This window comes from Sarcophilus harrisii, chromosome 1 (genome assembly GCF_902635505.1).
Source record: "Sarcophilus harrisii chromosome 1, mSarHar1.11, whole genome shotgun sequence".
NCBI lineage: Eukaryota > Metazoa > Chordata > Mammalia > Dasyuromorphia > Dasyuridae > Sarcophilus > Sarcophilus harrisii.
Window position 1 is genome coordinate 85,253,267 of NC_045426.1, and position 18,108 is coordinate 85,271,374.

Genomic DNA, 18,108 nt, shown 5'->3' on the forward strand with positions numbered 1-18,108 from the left:
GATCAAGAAAAATAAGATCAAAAGGGGTAAAAAACTCAAGAAAGGAAAAATACAACAACAAAAAAGTGAAAATATGCTTTGGTTGATCCATATTCAGTCTCCATTAGTTCTCTTTCTGGATATGGATGACACTTTCTGTCCCAAGTCTATTGCAATTGCCTTGAATCACCTCATTGTTGAAAAGAGCCACATCTATCACAGTTGATCATCACATAATTTTGTTACTATTACAATGTTCTCTTTGTTCTGCTTGCTTCATTAAGCATCAGTTCATGTAAGTCTTCCCAGGCTTTTCTGAAATCAGCCTGCTCATCATTTGTTATAGAATAATAACATTCCATTACATTCATATATACTATAGCTCAGTGGTTCTCAAACTTTTATTTTCAGTATCTTTATCCTATTAAAAATTATTGAGGATCTCTCCAAAGCGTTTTTGTTTATCTGGATTATATTTATAGACATTTACCATATTGGAAATAAAAATTATTTTTGAATTTGTAGACCCTCTAAAAGGGTTTCAGAGATCCCCAGGATTCTCTAGACCAGAGGTCCTCAAACTTTTTAAATAGTGGGCCAGTTCACTGTCCCTCAGACTGTTGGAGGGCCGGGCTATAGTAAAAACAAAAAATTTGTTTTGTGGGCCTTTAAATAAAGAAACTTCATAGTCCTGGGTAAGGGGGATAATCGCCCTCAGCTGCCGCATCTGGCCATGGGCCATAGTTTGAGGACCCCTGCTCTAGACCATACTTTGAGAACCACTGCCATAGCTTATTCAGCTATTCCCCAACTGGATGGGTATCCATTCAATTTCTAGTTTCTTACCATTACAAAAAGTGCTGCTACAAACATTTTTGCAGATGGGGATTCTTTCCCCTCTTTTATAATCTCTTTGGGATACAGACCCAGTAGAGGGTTTGTAGTTTTATAGCCCTTAGGGTATAGTTCCAAATTAACGCTTGAAATTTTATAAAACATTCCTTATCATAATTCTGTGAGGGATATGGTGTAAGTATAAGCCAAAGGCAGAAAGAGGAAATAATTTCCCATAGTTCCACCTCTTGTAAATTTGAGAGCTGGATTTTGAATCTATTTTTTACTGATTCATCAATGGACAGCTTACTCATTTCAGGGGTATATTTCCAAATTCTTTTTCAGAATCATTATAACAATTCAGCAGGTGAAACAGTATATGCAGACAGTACCTATTTTCCTAAAACTCTTTCACTATTTATCATTTTGGGGAGACATCTTTGATGATTGAGTGTGAGGTAAAATTTTCATCGTAGGCTACACGTGTCTCCGTCTTATTTTTCATCCTATTGGGAGATAGTTGGTATTTGTGTTATTGCTGGCTTTGCTGGTAGCCTCCTTTCTTATTTCCTTTCATTTTTTTGATGACTTTTTGTAAAGTTTTTTGGTGGAAGCTTTTTATTTGGATTCCTTGATCATTGTTTAGCATGATGAATTTCAAGTTTTTGCTGAGGGATGTCCATGGGAGCTATATCCCTTCAGGCACCCATCTGGTCCAGACTTTTTGCAAAAATTTTTTTCCCCTCCCCAGTTGTTTCCTTTCTGATTTTAATTGCAATTCTTGTTTGTGCAAAACAAACATTTAAAAGGTGTTTTTTTTTTTTTTAAATCAAAATTGTCCATTTTATAATCTGTAATCCTTTTTATCTTTACCTTTTATTTGGACATGTACTCTGTTATCAATAAATCTTGCTCCTCTTATTTGTTATATAATATTTCATATTTGGTATGTGGTGAAATCTTGATAAATACTTAGTATCTGCTAGATTTTACCTGTAATTTCACATACTTATGGGTTGTAATGTCTTCAGGGACCTGCACATGTCTGAGTTTGTCTGTGACCCAGCAGCTGGCCCTTATGTCTATGACCTCATTGCAGTATCAAATCATTATGGAGCCATGGGTGTGGGCCACTGTAAGTACCAAATTGCATGTCATTCTCTAAATTTTTCAGTGTCAGCAAGTTTTAATTGAACTGCTTCTATATGTATGTACTATATTAAGTGTTCTGTGGGTTACAATGAAATATGACAATTTCTACCTTTCAGATCTTATAGTCAGATTGTGCAGACAGGTTGTGTATACCTGCTACAAATAACAAGCATTTGCATGTGCAGATAAGATATTAGGCTAAGTGCCAGATGAAGTCCAGAAGAAAGTACTTTAGAGTACAAAAGAAAGGGAGAGTTTGATTTCAACTAGGCTATAGAGGGTTTAATGAGTTGAATACTGAACTGGGAAGATTTCAATAGAGAAATAAAAAAAGGGCATGCAGGGAGGGAAAATAGCATTGGTAAAGGCATAGAGGCAGAAACTATGAGGAATTTTCTACTACTTTGGTTAGTAGAGAGTTGTTTTAGAGAAAGATGATAGATATGGTTTGAGAGAAGGTAAGTTGTAGCTACACTTTAGGCAAATACAGTTTAGAAAAGATTAATGTAGTAGTACGTAATTGGAAATGAGGACACCAGGTAAGACAAGTTTGTTGTAGTTTTATTATTAATATATATTATTATTAATGAGTTTTAGGAACCTGAGCTAGGATTGATAGAACAAGAATCATTGTTTCTTAAGTGGGATCCTTCAATACTATACCATAAAAAGTCAAAGAATTCATTTGGACTTCTTTGGGAAGCATTTCTTTCTTCAACAAGTATACTGACGGTCTAGTGTGTAACCACTATATGAGACTGCCATATTTGAGAGACATGATGCTGTATCTGGGTAGCCTTGAATAAAATAGCCTTATTGGCTTTTGAAATTTCAGACAGATTTTAGCTCAGTTTGCATTTCTTTTTTAAATACAATATTTAATCTAACATGAAAAATGAACTTTGGCTCCTATATATGAGCTCTACCAGGCTTAAATATTGTCATATTCCAGCTGGCTTATAGCCTGATACTAGCTATCTATGTTTATGAGATTAATTGCCAGAAATCCAACTTCAAGCGTTTGTCACCAAGAGATCCATTGCTTGTTTACTTGAAGCAAATCTTTTCGTAGAAACAGATTAGAAAATCAGTTATTATTGTTCATGCTATATCACAGACTCCAATTTGCTGTATGTCTCAGTAAGAGTTAATTTCAATTAATGTTTTTTAAAAATCTTTGCTATAGTTGATATAGCATGGATACTCTCTTCAGTAATTGCTAATATATTCTTCTCTGACTTGGCAGATACTGCATATGCAAAAAACAAACTGAATGGCAAATGGTATTACTTCGATGATAGTAATGTATCTCTGGCCTCTGAGGATCAAATAGTGGTGAGTACTTTTGAGTTGGTTGAAGTTACCAAGTTCCTGCAATCAGCTATTATGAATTAAAGATGAAAAATTTTTGAAACATGGGTGTCATGAGAGGAAATGAGAAATAGCTATAATAAGAAAGTAGGTCTATGTCTTAGAGCCATTAAATTAACCTGATTTGACAGTCTCTGTACCTGGGACACTTAAGACAGCTCACATCTTGAGCAGTGACAATAGAATGCCAAATTCTTGTCTGTTGTAGACTCTTAAGGTGAGGAAAATACCCTTTAGTTGCTACTGTGTATCACTACAGTCATTAGTGATAACAAGATAAACAAGAGGTTTTCCAGATTAAATTTATCAGATTGACTTTTCTTATTTTTCAGACAAAAGCAGCATATGTGTTGTTTTACCAGCGCCGGGATGATGAATTTTATAAGGCACCCTCACTCCCGGGTTTCCCTGGCCCCTCAGATGCAGGGAAGAAAGGAAAGCGCTCCCAGGAAGGGCTGGAAGAGGATGACATGTATAGCATGGATACCAACTGAAACTGCCTGAAGTCAGCCACTTAGAATACCATTTGACACATCTGGAACATCTCTTGCACTCTAAAAGCTGCCAGATGTACAGACTGCCATCCATAAGGAAAATTCCTTTTTTATGGAACAGAAGAGAAAAAAAAGACCCTGTTTGCTCATGAAGGGTTATGTTGAGAGGCTGAATTATTATTTTTAAATACAAGTTGTGGGAAAGTTCTGTAAACACCTGTGATGCTACAGAGCTGGGGTCAGCAGGGTAAGGGCTGTAAGGCTGGAGGAGCCACACATTATGATTGGGGAGTGGAATGGGTGGGAGGGTGGGAGGGGGTATGAAAAGATGATAACGCATACCGTTGTGGGGGGAGAATATTTCTCCAGGAAAATCTCCAAAGTAGCTCTTCTTGGTGCAACCAAATGATTTGTTGGCAATAGTGAACCCTCTGTATTGATTATATTCCAGAATTCTCAGATATTCACTTTCCCATTTCTCTTTGCCAGCTGCCGCTGTAGCCTCTCCTTCAGGAAACCCACTCAAAAAGTGAAATTGGGCACTTTTTTGATCTGCCATTCTTGTACCTTGACACAGATTTACTTGAAGAATTCCTCCCCTTTCCCTTGAAGACAACATTCATTTTGATTTCTGATTTTGGATCCTTTGGGTGTTTTCAGAATGAAATGACTTGAATGCAACTGCTTTCTCAATAAGTGTAGATGTTAAATGTATTTGAATCTCCTGTCCTCTCCCCTAGTGTGGGATATCTTTAGATGCTAATGACTACTGTATTCAGTAATGAATTGAAACATTTTGATTCTATACTCAGCTGGATTTTTTTAAAGCTATAGCTAAAAGCAATCTCCCCATATTTAAGACTGCTGAGAACTTGTATCTTCTTTCCCTGGAGTCAGTAATTTTGGTAGTCTTCCCCCTGCTTATCTTCAGGATCTACAACTTGGAAATCCTTGTCATTTGCATCAGTGCTAAAAAAGGCACCATTTTTTGGTAAAAGAAAAATTAGTCCTTGTCAACCAGCTTTCCATTCGGGTTGCATAGTTGGAGGGGATAGGAAGCATTTTATTTCTCTACTCTCTCCCCCCCCCCCCCCTTATTTCTTTCTTTTCATGTCTTCTTTCCCTGGTCTCTGAATTTTAGGCCTGCTTTTGGCATCAGTGTTCTGATTTTCATTTCAGTTGGTTTCCTCTATTTGCAGAGACTGCTAGTCAAACACTAACTGTGGACACTTTTTATTTCTGCCTCTTGGTGGCAAAGACACCTTTTAATTTATAGAACACAGATCCCTGTTTCCATGTTTTTACATGCATATGCCAAAGGTGTTTTCTTTTACTAACAAAAACCTGTCAGCATTCCTGAAATTAACCCATGATCAGTATGCAGTATGCTATCTTCTAGTTCGAAAACTCACTTTCTCCATCTCCGGTTTTTAAAATGCCCCTGCCCCAATGCCACTGCCGTTCTCTTGTGCCTAGGACTGCCTATCTTGGCTTTTATCAATGGATATCACTAGTTCTGTCCGGGGCCTTCTTTTCCTCAAACATGCCAGATCAGGAGCTGGACCCCTGGGTGCAAACTAAAAAAGAACCAATGCCACGGGAATGAGTTTGGTTTTCCACTATTGTAGAGGAAGGGGAATGTGGCCGGAGCCTGATCCCAATTGTTCCAGCTCCAGGGCCTGTTCTCTAATGAGAGCTTGGTACTTTTCCTCTTTCCACTTTATGAATAGAAGGTGGTGTAAGAGGGCTAAGCATTTTTGGCTGGCACCGACTGGCTTCCTGGGAGCGAGGCAGCCTCCCCGCCCGGGAAGACCAGCAACGCTCCGCTCAAGTCCTGGCTCCAGCCCTTCACTCTAAAGCACTGAAATTGTCGTTTATTTAGCTCACGGTTGCTTTTGGTGTTTTGCTTTGTAGACCACCTCCCGTCTTTAGGGTTGGGCTGCCTGGATCTGCGCCCCCGCCCAGTTGACCCTGTCCTCTCCTGCCTGCCCTGCAGCCTCGGGCTCTGCCTACCCTGGGCCACATGGGTCTAAGGGAAATGCCCCTTTGCCTGTGAGACTGGCTGTGTGCCCGCGCCACGGTGGTCAAACAACGGGTTTTCTCCTCAGGGCCTTGAATCCTAATGGGACGCAATGTAGCCAAGGGGAGCGGCGGGAGCCCGTCCTCTCCTGCCTCGGCTGGGCCGGGGTCTCTGGCAGCTCGAGACCCCCTTCAGGACCAGGCTAACCGCCTGCAACACCGGGTTTTTATGCTAGAAAGAATAAAAGTGAATGGTTTGCACTAAGCCGGCGTGGAGTCCTGTGCTGGGGCCCGGCCTGGGGGGCGCGCCTGTTCCTCGCGGCCTCGCACGCGCACGAGAGGAGCGCGCGCGCGTAGCGACCGTTGCTGCCGGGGGCGCGCGCGGGCTACCCGGGCTGGGCGGGGCCGTGCGGGTGAGTGCGGGGGAGGGGGCGACTGTGGCGGGAGTTGTGGCTCCGGGGCCCGGCGGGTTTCGGTCTTTGGCCGTCGGCCCGGCCCAGGGGTGGTGGGGCGTGGGGTCGTAGTGGGGGAGGCTTCGGAAGGCCTAGGTTCAGCCTGTCCAAACCCGAGAGGCGGGGTCAGGTGTTCGGGCCCCGCCCTTCTGCTTCCGGGGGGAAGGGCTGCGTCAGCGCTTGAGACCGGGCCTGTGGGTCTTCCTCAGGCTCTGCTGTCAGTTGAGGGGATCCCCTTCCCATAGTATCCCCTAGTCTGTCAGTAAGGGACACCCATCCCTTCACCGTCTCCCCTCTTCCCCCCGTCTGCTGTCAGTGAGGGGCCCTCCGTACCCGGGCCAGATTTAGAAGGCTGGGTCCAGAGCTAGGGCAGACCGGCGGTAACGGCGGCGGGAGGCTGCTCGCGGCCCGACGGCGTGGGGGCGGGGCGGGGGCTACCGCCGAGATCCCAGAGCTTGGGACTCGGACACCTGGGAGTCCTCCGAACTGGACTGTGAGGAGGGAGCCGCCCGGGGGGGCCTGGCTGTCGCGGCCCGGCTCTGCAGAGGAGCGCTCTGGCGAGGAAGAGTTTGTAGCGTTTTGAACTAGTCACTCATGGGTGTGAGATGGCCGATTGCGAGTCGTCGGGCTAAACGTGACGTCAGGCCTCTCCTAACCCGGGTTTCTCTGAACTGTATGGCCGTCCCCTCCATAACGAGGGTCCCTGAAGGGGGCAGCCGAGGAAGGCTGCTGTGCGCCCGGGGAGCAGGATCCTCTGTCTGCACCAGCAGCTGCCTTTATTCCCCACCAAACCCCTGCCCCTCAATCTGGTTAGAGAACTTAGTTCGTTACTAATTTAATTCCACAAACATTCATTAAGCATTCCGGGGGCGGGGGGAGGGGAGGCGCTGTGTATTTAACGTGTTTGTAAATTGTCTCCCCATTATTGTGTGAGCTCCTTGAGAGCAGAGGCTGTTTGCCTTTCCTTGGATTACCTGAGATTAAGCATTAAGCCTAACATAGAGTCGTCAATAAATGCTAGTTAAGTGAGAGGTGGGTGATGAGGATACAAACACAGGCTCTGCTTCCAAGGCACGTACAATGTAATGGGAAAGAAGCCAGCATAAATAACTGAAACAAGTGAAAAGGATCTGTTGAGGCTTTGAGAAATTTGAGGAAAGACTTTTTTCTTGAAGATAGAGAAGGAAAGAGTTAGGGAAGCCTTGATGCAAATAGCTTCAAAAGATTGCAGAAATGAGGGGCAGGGGGAGAGGTGTAGGGGTAAGAGAGGAGAGGTTATTCACTCCAGCTGTGGATAAAAAGCATGAGCAAGAGTTTGCAAGGGGTCTTAGTAAACAAGATGAGAAAGGGATAGAGCAGGCCAGTTTAGTTTGTCTGGTCTCTAGAGCATATATAAGATAATTTAGGGGCAGCAGCAGATGTTGAAAGACTATATTCAAAATCAGGAATTCAATAATGAGCCACTAGGATGAAGTAATTTAGGCTAAAAGAGATGAGGGCCAGGCTTATGGTAGATTCAGTAAGAGGGACCAAGGTGCAAGAAAGATGTAGGGCTGGAGCCTATTTATATAAAAAAAATCCTTGGATTTTTTCCTTAAGAAAATGAAAATTTTAATCCTAAATTAAAGCCACACAAACATCTCTTAATGGATGTCAACTAGATATATGACAGCATCTTAATCTTGGCAGGGTTGATGGGGTGCTAGATATCCTTTTCTGGGACATCAGTGTTATCCAAAGCACCCAGTTTATTAGTATAGAGTTGAAGTAGAGGTGGTATGATTTAGAGGTGAACTGCAGATGAATTGTATTTGCTTTAGGGCAAAAATTCAATTCTTTGGTCTAAAGACAGCTTTGTCTTCTATTTTAATGTTCCATTTGGAGCCTTCTCACAGACAATTTAGTGTACCTCGTTTTGAATGGGTACTGGAGAATTATGGTAAAGAAACCATTGAGGGAGAAAAAGACTAATTTTATCCTCACAGAAACCCTGGCAAGATGGGTGCTATTATCATTAACTTCATTCTACAGATAAACAAGTCAAATAGGTTAAGTGACTTGCCCATAGTAACAAGGTTTTTTGAGGTTGGATTTGAACTCATTCTGAATTCAGATGCAGCACTTCATTCATTTGAAGGATCCTTAAACGATTTCTTTGTTCCATCCTGTCCAGTATTCCCTTCCTGAAAGGCCTTTCAACTAATTATGGATTCTGGTCAGAATAATAACATTCATTTAGAATTTTCACTTTTGCCGATTAGTTTCTTCATAAGAACCCTTGTAAAATATCAAAGAAAAAAGTCACCACGTTGTGCTTAATGCATTCTTTTAATTTTCAAGGAAGTATCATAGCCATTTTTTTTCTTTTTGCTGAGGCAATTGGGGTTAAGTGATTTGCCCAGGATCACACAGCTAGGAAGTGATAAGTGTCTGAGGTGAGATTTGAACTCGGGTCCTCCTGACTTCAGGGCTGGTGCTCTGTCCACTGCGCCCCCTAGTTGCCTCCTTTATAGCCATTCTATAAAAAAGAGCTTGAGGTTCTGAGGGGATCAGTGATTTGCCCATGATCACATAACAAGTAAATGTTTAGAAGGGTATTTAAAAACATTGTACAGTGGAAAGAAGATAATGGGGTGTGGAGTCAGGGGACCTGGTTTCAACCCCAGCCCTGCTTCTTGTTACTCGTATGAATTGGAGAAGCTCATGGCCTCTTAGATCCTTCATTCTCTCATCTGTTAAATAATGATGTTTGATTAGTTGGCTCATCAGATCCCTTACATTTCTTAAATCTTTTGTCTTATGAGCAGGCCTTCTAACTCCATGGCTCATTACCTGGAAGCAAATACTGTTATTTTGTTAGTTGATAACTGATGAGTAAAGACGTTATGCTTCCCAGGGTACTAGAAAGAAGAAAAAAGTCTTCAAAATCTCAAAGGGGAAAAAAAAAGTTAGTTTTGGAATAAGAGGGCCTGAGTTTGAATCCTGAATCTACTACTTGGGATCTCTGTGATTTGTATGGTCACTCAACTTCAGTGGGCCTTAGCTGGGATTATTAGGTAAATGATTCTATTAATTTTAAGCATCGGTAGTAGAGCCCTCAGATTGATACAAAGAAGTTTTGGGGTAGGTGGACCTTCCTACTGCCATTAAAATCATAGCCGCAGGCAGAGGTTAAGGCTCCAGTGGGGGCAGCATATAGTGAATGCTCTGGGAAGTCTAGGTATATGGATTTACAGGGATTACAGTAGAGGAGGAAGGAGGGTTGTTGGTGTGGTTCTTGATAAGTATTTCCTGCCATTTTATGTGTTCTTGTTTTGCACACTGTATAATGGAACCATGGCCATTTTTAGGTGAAATGTCTGAAAAGCTAAGAAGATGCAGAAAGGAGCTGACAGCAGCTATTGACCGTGCATTTGAAGGCATCAGCCATTCTCAAGAGTGTCCAAGTCAACAAAAACCAGACTTGGATACATCACCTTCTTCCTTCACTATTCAGATGAATAAACTTCTTTGCAGGAGATATCCTTCTACCACTTCCTATGTTGGTCAGTTTGCTCCTGTTTCCTGTGCTCCTGAAAATGAGAACCCTGTCTTTGTACCAAACCATATTCCAGTAAATATGAAGCCACATACTTTATGCCCCAAAAGAAAACCTTTGACCAGCAAGGAAAATGTGTTGATACATTCCTCGATTTTTGTACCTGAAAGGCAGTTTCTGAGAGCCACTGGAGATGGGGAAAGTTGGAGAAAGGAAAGTTTAAGGTGATTTTTAATTTGGTATTCTTGACTATTACATTCTAAAATGTTTATTTCTGGAAGAAGGGATTTATGGGTGTTGTGGCACAGGCCTGTAATTGCAGCTATCAGGGAGGCTGAAGCTGGCAGATCTTTTGTGCCTAACAGTCTGATTTGCAGGTACTGATTAGGTGTCCACACTAGATTTAGCATTAATCTGGTAGGTTCCCGCGTGCACGCATGCTTTGTGTGTGTGTGTGTGTGTGTGTGTGTGTGTGTGTGTGTAACAAACCAGAGCATGTCAAAACAACTGTGCCAGTCGGTATTGGGAGTGGACCATGAGTACCCCTTGCACTTTTAGCCTGAGTGAGATGGGGCCACCTATTCTTAAAAAAAGAGTTTGAGTGATTTTTTTGTAACTGACACTATTATTTTCAAAAATACAAAGTGAATGTTTTGTAGAAAGTCTTAGATATCTCTAAAGGCAAAAGTTGGTAAAAATGCAGATATAATAAAACCATAGATTTAGTGTTGGAGAGGATATTCTAGATCATCTATTCACCCTATAGATATTAAGAAAAACATAAAACTTCCCAAATCTGGCCTTGCTAATTTAGTAGAATGTAAGCTTTTGCAGGGCAAGGACTATTTCATTGTTTTGCCTTTGTATCCTCAGCCTAGTCCAGGGCCTTGCACATGGCAAGCAATTAATAAAAATTTGTTTACTTGAATTTGCTATTCAAGAATCCTAGAAAGTGACCTGCCTTGAAAGTCTGAATGCAAAAAGGGGTGGTAAGTATCCAAAACCTCTGATTTTTCATGCCACAGAAACAAAAAAAGGTTAGAAAAGACACCCACATGCCCTATTTTTCTCCTAAACTTAACTATCCATCTTTGTCTTCCTAGTATAAAAGACACCTCAAACTTTTCTCCTTGTCTTCCTGCTCTTTGTTCCCCTGATGCCACTGTTTCTTGAAGCATTTCTCAAGATTTCCTCTGCACCTGTCTGTGCTCCCGTGAGGTCCCCTGTATTCTGCCCTGTATTACTGAACGTCTCTTCATCCCTAATTCCCAACTCAGCTGCCATTGTCCGTGTTCTCCACATTCTCCACATTCTCCCCTACTGTCTTCTCATACACCAAAGCAAAATCAGCTTCTTGGTGCCCTCAGGACCTGATAGATTTTAGGCACTGCTCTCAATGCCCATATCTCTAATCCTGAGAGCCATCTCAGGACCAGGATTGTATTGAATCAGGACAACACTTTACTAAAAGGATTAGGATTAAGAAATTCATTATCAGTACTAGCCCAGCACCTATGACAGATCAGCTTTTGTCATATTTTTATTTACCAAGGCTGCTTTTATTCTATTCAATCACTGACAATTTTAAGATTACCAGGTTTGCCTCATCACCTTATTTGATAGCTCTGGTTTCCCCCCCCCCTCAGTACATTACTGAAAAAGAACCTAAAATATCACCATTTTTTGCCCTCCCCTTCGGGGGGAACATAGGAAGGATGTGGATAGATATTTGAAGGTTGAAGCCAACGTTCCTCTCAACAATTCCAACCAAGAAATCACAAAGGATCTACTTGATATGATTGGTGAGTATTTCTTGATGTCCAGAGAGGATGGCAGTCTGGTTCTCGGGACTAAAGTGGGACAATCAAGAAGGTCAGTATCATGGTTTTTGATCTGAAGATTATTAACAGTTGTAGACTAAAAAAAAATAATATGCAGTAAAGTCATTGATCAGGTCATCGGGAGCCTTTTCCTCTGGGAACAGGAGAAATATGATCTGGAAAATGAGAACGCCTTGACGTGTTCTTGAGGTGAGGCAGACAATGTGGTCACAAGTTCCAAATATCCAGAATTTAAAAGGAAGAATATGATGAGTACAGTAAGAGATAGGTGCCTTGGTGTAGGAGGGGGGATAAATACTTGGGGAAATCCATGACTGACTTTTGAAGGATGGGGGTAGCATTTCAACAAGTAGCAATGGAAGGAGTGGGGAAGGCATTCTAGGCATAAGTGACAGCATGAGCAAAGATACAGAGATAGGAAAAGTGTTGGGGCCCCTTCAGGAAATGTGAAAGGGAGAAGTAGGCGATAGATTCCAAGGCTGGAGTTGTGAAGAGGTTCTAGTGCTAGGCTGATAATACGGCCTTTATATTGTAGACAAGTGGAGAATCACTGAATAATAGATGCTTGTTTACTGACTGACTGACTGATGGCTCTTAAAAAAGAAGACAGCTGTAGGATATACAATATAGATTAAAGAACTTTTTTTTTTTTTAAGGCTTAGTGGATGGAGATTGCCAAAAATTGATTTTTGAATAGTGTGTTATGGCTCTCCTCTCACAAAAATACAGCAGACTACAGTGCCCTGACAACCTCAGAGCGCTCAATGGCTTCATTTGGTTCTAGGAAACAAAATGTTTCTGGTCTCAATACTTATGTCTTATGTCCTCCGTGTGGGGATGACCAGCTCCATGACTTAGGATAAATGATGTAAAGCTAAATGGGACCTTCATGATCCTTTTACAGATGCAGAAGTTGGCCTCCAAGTTACCCCGGTAGTGAAGTAGTAGAGCTGAGGGTCAAACTCATTTCTTTGACTTCACATTTCATGTCCTTTCTACCATCCCATGCTGAAGTAGCAGATTGACTAATTAGAGTCCTGAAGCAGGGCACAGCTAGCTTTAGTGATGGATAACAGTAGCTCCCTGAAACCTCTTGCTCCTTCCTGTCCTGCCCTCACCTTCAGAACCAACCACAGCCTGAAGCGATTCTTGCTTCTGGGTCATCTTGTCCAGGGGTTTAAGAAACCCCTTTTCCACTAATGACCCATTTTCATCTGAGAAATTTTTATATGACTTTGGATATGTGGGTATATAAAACATTTACTGATAATAAACCATAATTTCACAACTCCCACATTCAGTTACACAGTCTCATATGGGGTCATGACCCACGTTTAAGAAGCCTTGATTTATCCAAGCCCCTCTTCAATTTTCCATTGAATGACTTGCTCACCATGTTAGTAAATGGCAGCGCCCAGATTTGAATCTAGGTCCTCTGATTCCAAATTTAGCACTTTTTCTATTGTACTCTATCAACACATGATGGATCTTTTTCAAAATGAAGGGGATCTTCATTTGGAATAGGTGTAACCCCGTTATGCTTTGAGTTAGTTTATCCCATCCTCTATTATGAGATTATGTAGTATAATGGAAAGAACGCTTAGGAGTCTCTCTGTGCTTGGGAGATAAAGGATCTGGCTTTAAATCCTACCTTTTCTACTTTCCTGAGACACTGGGTTAGAAAGACTGGAGATGATGCAGAAGGAAGAGGATGACTAGAGAGAGAGTGAAAGGACCTGTATATCATCAGGCAACAGAATTCGGCAAACATTAAGTACTTACTTTGTATGAGGCACTGGTATGGATAGGAAGGTTAAAAAAAATACCACAAATAGGCTCTAGAATTTAGATTCTTCTGTAGAAATAAGGGAGTTAGATGGAGCTTTATGCCTCCTTCCAACTTTACCACATCTCAGTTTCCTCATTTGTAAAATGAGGCAATTGGATGAACTGGCCTTTCTCATGGAGTTTACTCCCACAAGTGCATGGGATTGCCGGCATAAGCTCCATGCAGCTCTCTTGAGAACCATGGCACTATATGACCTCTAAGGTACCTCTTAATTAAATCCTGCAACCCTCGAAAAGTCTAGAAGCAGAAGCTTGGGGAATTCTGTGGAGGCCCCATTATTGGAGTCTGAGGTCCTACCCTAGAAAAGCAGCCTAGGTAAGGAGAGAGACTGGAGAAGGGAGCAGAGACAGATTTCACCAGGGTCATGATCCCTCACCCAGAGGGATCCCTCTGCCCTTCCAGTCCATGAACAAATACTGCCCATTTGTCTCACATGTGAACTTTTCAGTCAATATACATCCATGAAAATGGGTCCCACGGACTCTTGAGAAACAATGTGAGTGACTCCACCTAACCCCACTGGTGCCTTTTCTGTGCAAGCAAAGCCTTCCACTCTGCTTTGGCCCTGACTGTGCTAACTACTTAATTTGGATTAAAAATGGAAGCCTGGGGCAAGGATAGCTGGTTTTGTTTCACCTTCCCAGTAAAACATCAAGACCACTTAAAGGTTAATAACAAAACATTTCTGAATGCATATTGTATACATTTGAATATGGATTTTTTTTATTTTTAAGACCACACAAGCATCCGAACTATTGAAGAATTGGCTGGAAAGCTAGAATTTGAAAATGAATTAAATCGAGTTTGCAGTCGTTCAGAAGATTCCCCCTTTAAAGAGGAAGTCCTGGCGCTCTTCATGGATGAGAGTCCGCACAAGGCCACAGAAGCAGAAGCAAGCTGCCTAAAGCCAACTTTTGATGATCAGAATATCATAGAAACAGTCCTGGATTTGGAAGAGGACTATAATTTGATGACCTCTTTTAAATACCATATTAAGTAAGAATAGTTCATTTTAGCTTAGCTTTTCCCTTTGATTTTTGTGGTGCTCAGAACTCTCTGGGAAGGCACAAGGGCTCCTTCAGGAGTGTCTTGGATACTGCCATGGGAGTTCTTGGACTTTTTCTTGCCCAGATCTTCTCATTCCTATCCTCCTTTCACCCGAGTTTAGTTTTTATATTTTTCAGGAGTGTTTTTCTTACTCTAGTTTTGCTTACTTTCCTCAGTACCTTAAATCTGTTTCCTGATTACAATACAGCTACTGCCCAAGGGCCTGTGAGCTAGTTGTCTTCCAGTGTGATGCATCCCTAGCAAGCCTGGTGTCAATTTAGGATCATAACATTTAGAGCTGGAAGAGTTTGGAGCGTACTAGTCTAACCTCCTTTAGGAGCAAACTGAGGTCCTGCCTTCCTCAGAGACCAGCACTCTGACAAGGAAGCTCGGGGTGGGGATGTGTCCACCTTTCTGGGCTCAGAGGTCTCAGAACAGGACTGTTCTGCTTCCCTGGGTGGGGGGGAAGGAAAGCCCCTAGGGTGGAGTGTGAACAGACAGGATGGTGGCTGCAGAAGCTTTCCCAAGAGGACCTTGTCAGTAAGAGCCCAGCCGGACAGACCCTCTCCTCCCCCACTGGCTCTGTTCCCTGTCCCTGGGACTTGCTGAGTCCTGGGGGAAAGGAAAGGAAACTGCCCAGGACCCAAGAACCAGCCTACCCCGGTACACCGTTAGGAGAGATGGAAAGGGCCGAGGAATTGGGGGACTTTTCCCAGATCTCAGAAGTACCAGCCCAGCCCCCACCCCCCTTCTCTGTTTTGTCCTTCCCCTCCTCCCAGACTCCAGCCTTCACCAGGGACTGCTTGACCACTCATCTCCCTCGGTACCCACGTCCCCAGCAGGCCATCTCCTATGTGAAAAAAGGAGACGATTGGCCTTTAAGAATAAAAAGATTGCCAAGGACTCAGGGTGGGTTTTCTGAGGCTCCGACTTGGCTGTTGAGCAGGTTTCTTCCTGGCTTTCTCTCACCACTTGGGAACAGGAGCTGAGAGGATGCAGGTGGTGGCGAGTCCAGGGTAGAGAGGTCACAACTGGGAGGCCAGGCTGGGAAGACATAAGGGCAGCGTGGAAATGAGAAATGGCTGACCACAGACATTATGTGGGGAGCTGCCATCGCCTTGAGGATATAATGATGAAAAATGAGTAGCTGGGAACATACTGAGGGGACATAGGACCTGCGCTGGAAGTGAGAGAGATGAGAGCTGCCCGTGCAAGAGTCGGGACTCGGCATCAGAGCCCGGAGGTCTCAGTGGGCACAGGCAGAGCCGGACCTGCTGCCTCAGAAGTGCTCCCATCTCCTGGGGACCCACAGGTCTGGCGGGGTCTCATTCTCAAGGCCCCTGTATGTGGGTGGGGGGGGAGGGAATGAGCCTGGGGGGGGGGCTCCCACGGACGTGCCCTGCCCAGTGGGCAGAGATCTGAGGCAGAGCTCATGGTGGGGGAGGGTCCTGGAGCTCAGGAATGTGAAGTGAAAGTTTGTTTGGGAGTCTGTGGGTGAGGAGGAGATGGCACGAACCCCGCAGTCCGGAGCCAAACGGGCAGATCTGCACATCTCTCGGGTACAGGTGAGTGGGCACGTTGGGGGCAGCAGAGACCGACCTCGAAGTCTAAAGGCAAAGTGTCCAAGCTCGGCCTTGGCTGTCCCAGGCTTACATTTAAAAGCTTTGTCCAGGCTAGTGCTACTCCCAGCCTCTCCCAGAAAAGGGCAGAGGAGGACAAACGGCTGCCCTGCCAGACACTGATGGTGAGACAGAACCAGAGAGGACAGGGAGGGGCTGGATGCGAATCCAAGACACAGAAATGAGAGCGGCAGGCTTTGGGGAGGGTCCTTTCCTCTTCCCCCATTCTGGTCTTATGTACCCAAGGCAGGAGGCCTGGGGGGAGGGGGCGGGGGGAGGAAGAACATTTGCAATGCAAACCAAAGACCAACAGGTAACAAAGACCAGAAATGTCCAGAGGGCCCATCCTACAAATGGGCAGGGTAGAAAGCCCTCCAGATTCACTGAATGCTCTCGGCGCCATGTGTAGCTCCCACCCACACCCCCACAAAAACAGATTTACAGAAGGGTGTTTATTTGGATAAATAGATCAAAACTGCGAATTCCTCTGGGAAGAAAATAAGTGATGATAAATTCAGATAGTCACGTGTATCCTGGGAAATGGCACTTGGGAATTTACCCTCTGGGAATCTGTATCAAAGTTGCCATCCCTCTTGAGCTCCACAGCATCAGCCCTAGCTCTTCCCCTCATTCCCTGGGGGATCGGCATTAACACCTAATATCTCTTTTTTTTTTTTTTTTTTTAAATAGCCTTTTATTTACAGGTTATATGCATGGGTAACTTTACAGCATTAACAATTGCCAAACCTCTTGTTCCAATTTTTCACCTCTTACCCCCCTACCCCCTCCCCCAGATGGCAGGATGACCAGTAGATGTTAAAGTACATTAAAATATAAATTAGATACACAATAAGTATACATGACCAAACCGTTATTTTGCTGTACAAAAAGAATCAGATTCTGAAATATTGTACAATTAGCTTGTGAAGGAAATCAAAAATGCAGGTGGGCATAAATATAGGGATTGGGAATTCAATGTAATGGTTTTTAGTCATCTCCCAGAGTTCTTTCTCTGGGCGTAGCTGGTTCAGTTCATTACTGCTGCATTGGAAATGATTTGGTTGATCTCCTTGCTGAGGATGGCCAGGTCCATCAGAACTGGTCATCATATAGTATTGTTGTTGAAGTATATAATGATCTCCTGGTCCTGCTCGTTTCACTCAGCATCAGTTCGTGTAAATCTCTCCAGGCCTTTCTGAAATCATCCTGTTGGTCATTTCTTACAGAACAGTAATATTCCATAATATTCATATACCACAATTTATTCAGCCATTCTCCAACTGATGGGCATCCATTCAGTTTCCAGTTTCTAGCCACTACAAAGAGGGCTGCCACAAACATTCGTGCACATACAGGTCCCTTTCCCTTCTTTATAATCTCTTTGGGATATAAGCCCAGTAGTAGCACTGCTGGATCAAAGGGTATGCACAGTTTGATAACTTTTTGAGCATAGTTCCAAACTGCTCTCCAGAATGGTTGGATTCGTTCACAACTCCAACAATGCATCAATGTCCCAGTTTTCCTGCATCCCCTCCAACAATCATTATTTTTTCCTGTCATCTTAGCCAATCTGACAGGTAACACCTAACATCTCTTTAGCAACTTTTATCTTTCCCTGTGAAGTGGGTAGAGCAAAGGAGTGTTTGGAGAAATGTTCAACTTAAAGTCGCAAGTCTGAGTCTGCCCCACAAGGCCTCTGAGGTACAGCAGGAGCCCCCCACCCTCATTGTACGGGAAAGCACAGTGGCCCACGTGCCCAAAGGGGGCATTGCAGCTCTGCCTCCCCTTGCTGACACTTGGGCCCTTGGCAGGGTTCCAGTTTAGGCCCTTTTGGAGCTTGAGGCCCACATCCAGATTCTTGAATAAACTTCACATCCTTGGCCCCTTCTCCTGAGTAGCTGAGAAGTAGGAGC

At 43.5% G+C, this 18,108-nt stretch overlaps 2 protein-coding genes across 6 annotated transcripts in view; both read left to right on the forward strand.

Annotated features, from left to right (window-relative positions):
- Nucleotides 1-4,044, forward strand: part of USP4 (ubiquitin specific peptidase 4) — a 67,955-nt gene extending 63,911 nt beyond the window's left edge. For both annotated transcript variants that reach the window (XM_031959259.1, XM_031959266.1), the window contains 3 exons: nucleotides 1,845-1,948; nucleotides 3,212-3,300; nucleotides 3,669-4,044. In XM_031959259.1, the coding sequence (XP_031815119.1) occupies nucleotides 1,845-1,948; nucleotides 3,212-3,300; nucleotides 3,669-3,830 (355 nt within the window). In that variant the 3' untranslated portion in view covers nucleotides 3,831-4,044. The remainder of the gene's footprint in view (nucleotides 1-1,844; nucleotides 1,949-3,211; nucleotides 3,301-3,668) is intronic.
- Nucleotides 4,045-6,201: 2,157 nt separating this feature from the next.
- On the forward strand, nucleotides 6,202-15,869 carry C1H3orf62 (chromosome 1 C3orf62 homolog). Of its 4 annotated transcripts, none has more exons than XM_031959289.1 (5): nucleotides 6,202-6,262; nucleotides 9,652-10,063; nucleotides 11,550-11,641; nucleotides 14,264-14,525; nucleotides 15,356-15,863. In XM_031959289.1, the coding sequence occupies exons 2-5, from the start codon at nucleotides 9,657-9,659 to the stop codon at nucleotides 15,381-15,383; spliced, it is 789 nt and encodes a 262-aa protein (XP_031815149.1). In that variant the 5' UTR covers nucleotides 6,202-6,262; nucleotides 9,652-9,656; the 3' UTR covers nucleotides 15,384-15,863. The 4 variants fall into 4 exon arrangements, with proteins under 4 accessions (XP_031815149.1, XP_031815158.1, XP_031815137.1 ...); XM_031959277.1 differs by lacking the exon at nucleotides 6,202-6,262 and adding an exon at nucleotides 6,351-7,110 and having other exon boundaries at nucleotides 15,356-15,869; XM_031959298.1 differs by lacking the exon at nucleotides 15,356-15,863 and having other exon boundaries at nucleotides 6,204-6,262; nucleotides 14,264-14,805.
- The last annotated feature ends 2,239 nt before the right edge of the window (nucleotides 15,870-18,108 follow it).

Coding starts and splice junctions, on each gene's coding strand:
- C1H3orf62 (XM_031959289.1), top strand. CDS start 9,657: ATGTCTGAAAAGCTAAGAAGATGCAGAAAGGAGCTGACAGCAGCTATT. Junction 11,642..14,263: donor GGATCTACTTGATATGATTG/GTGAGTATTTCT, acceptor TTTATTTTTAAG/ACCACACAAGCATCCGAACT. Junction 14,526..15,355: donor TCTTTTAAATACCATATTAA/GTAAGAATAGTT, acceptor CCCTCCTCCCAG/ACTCCAGCCTTCACCAGGGA.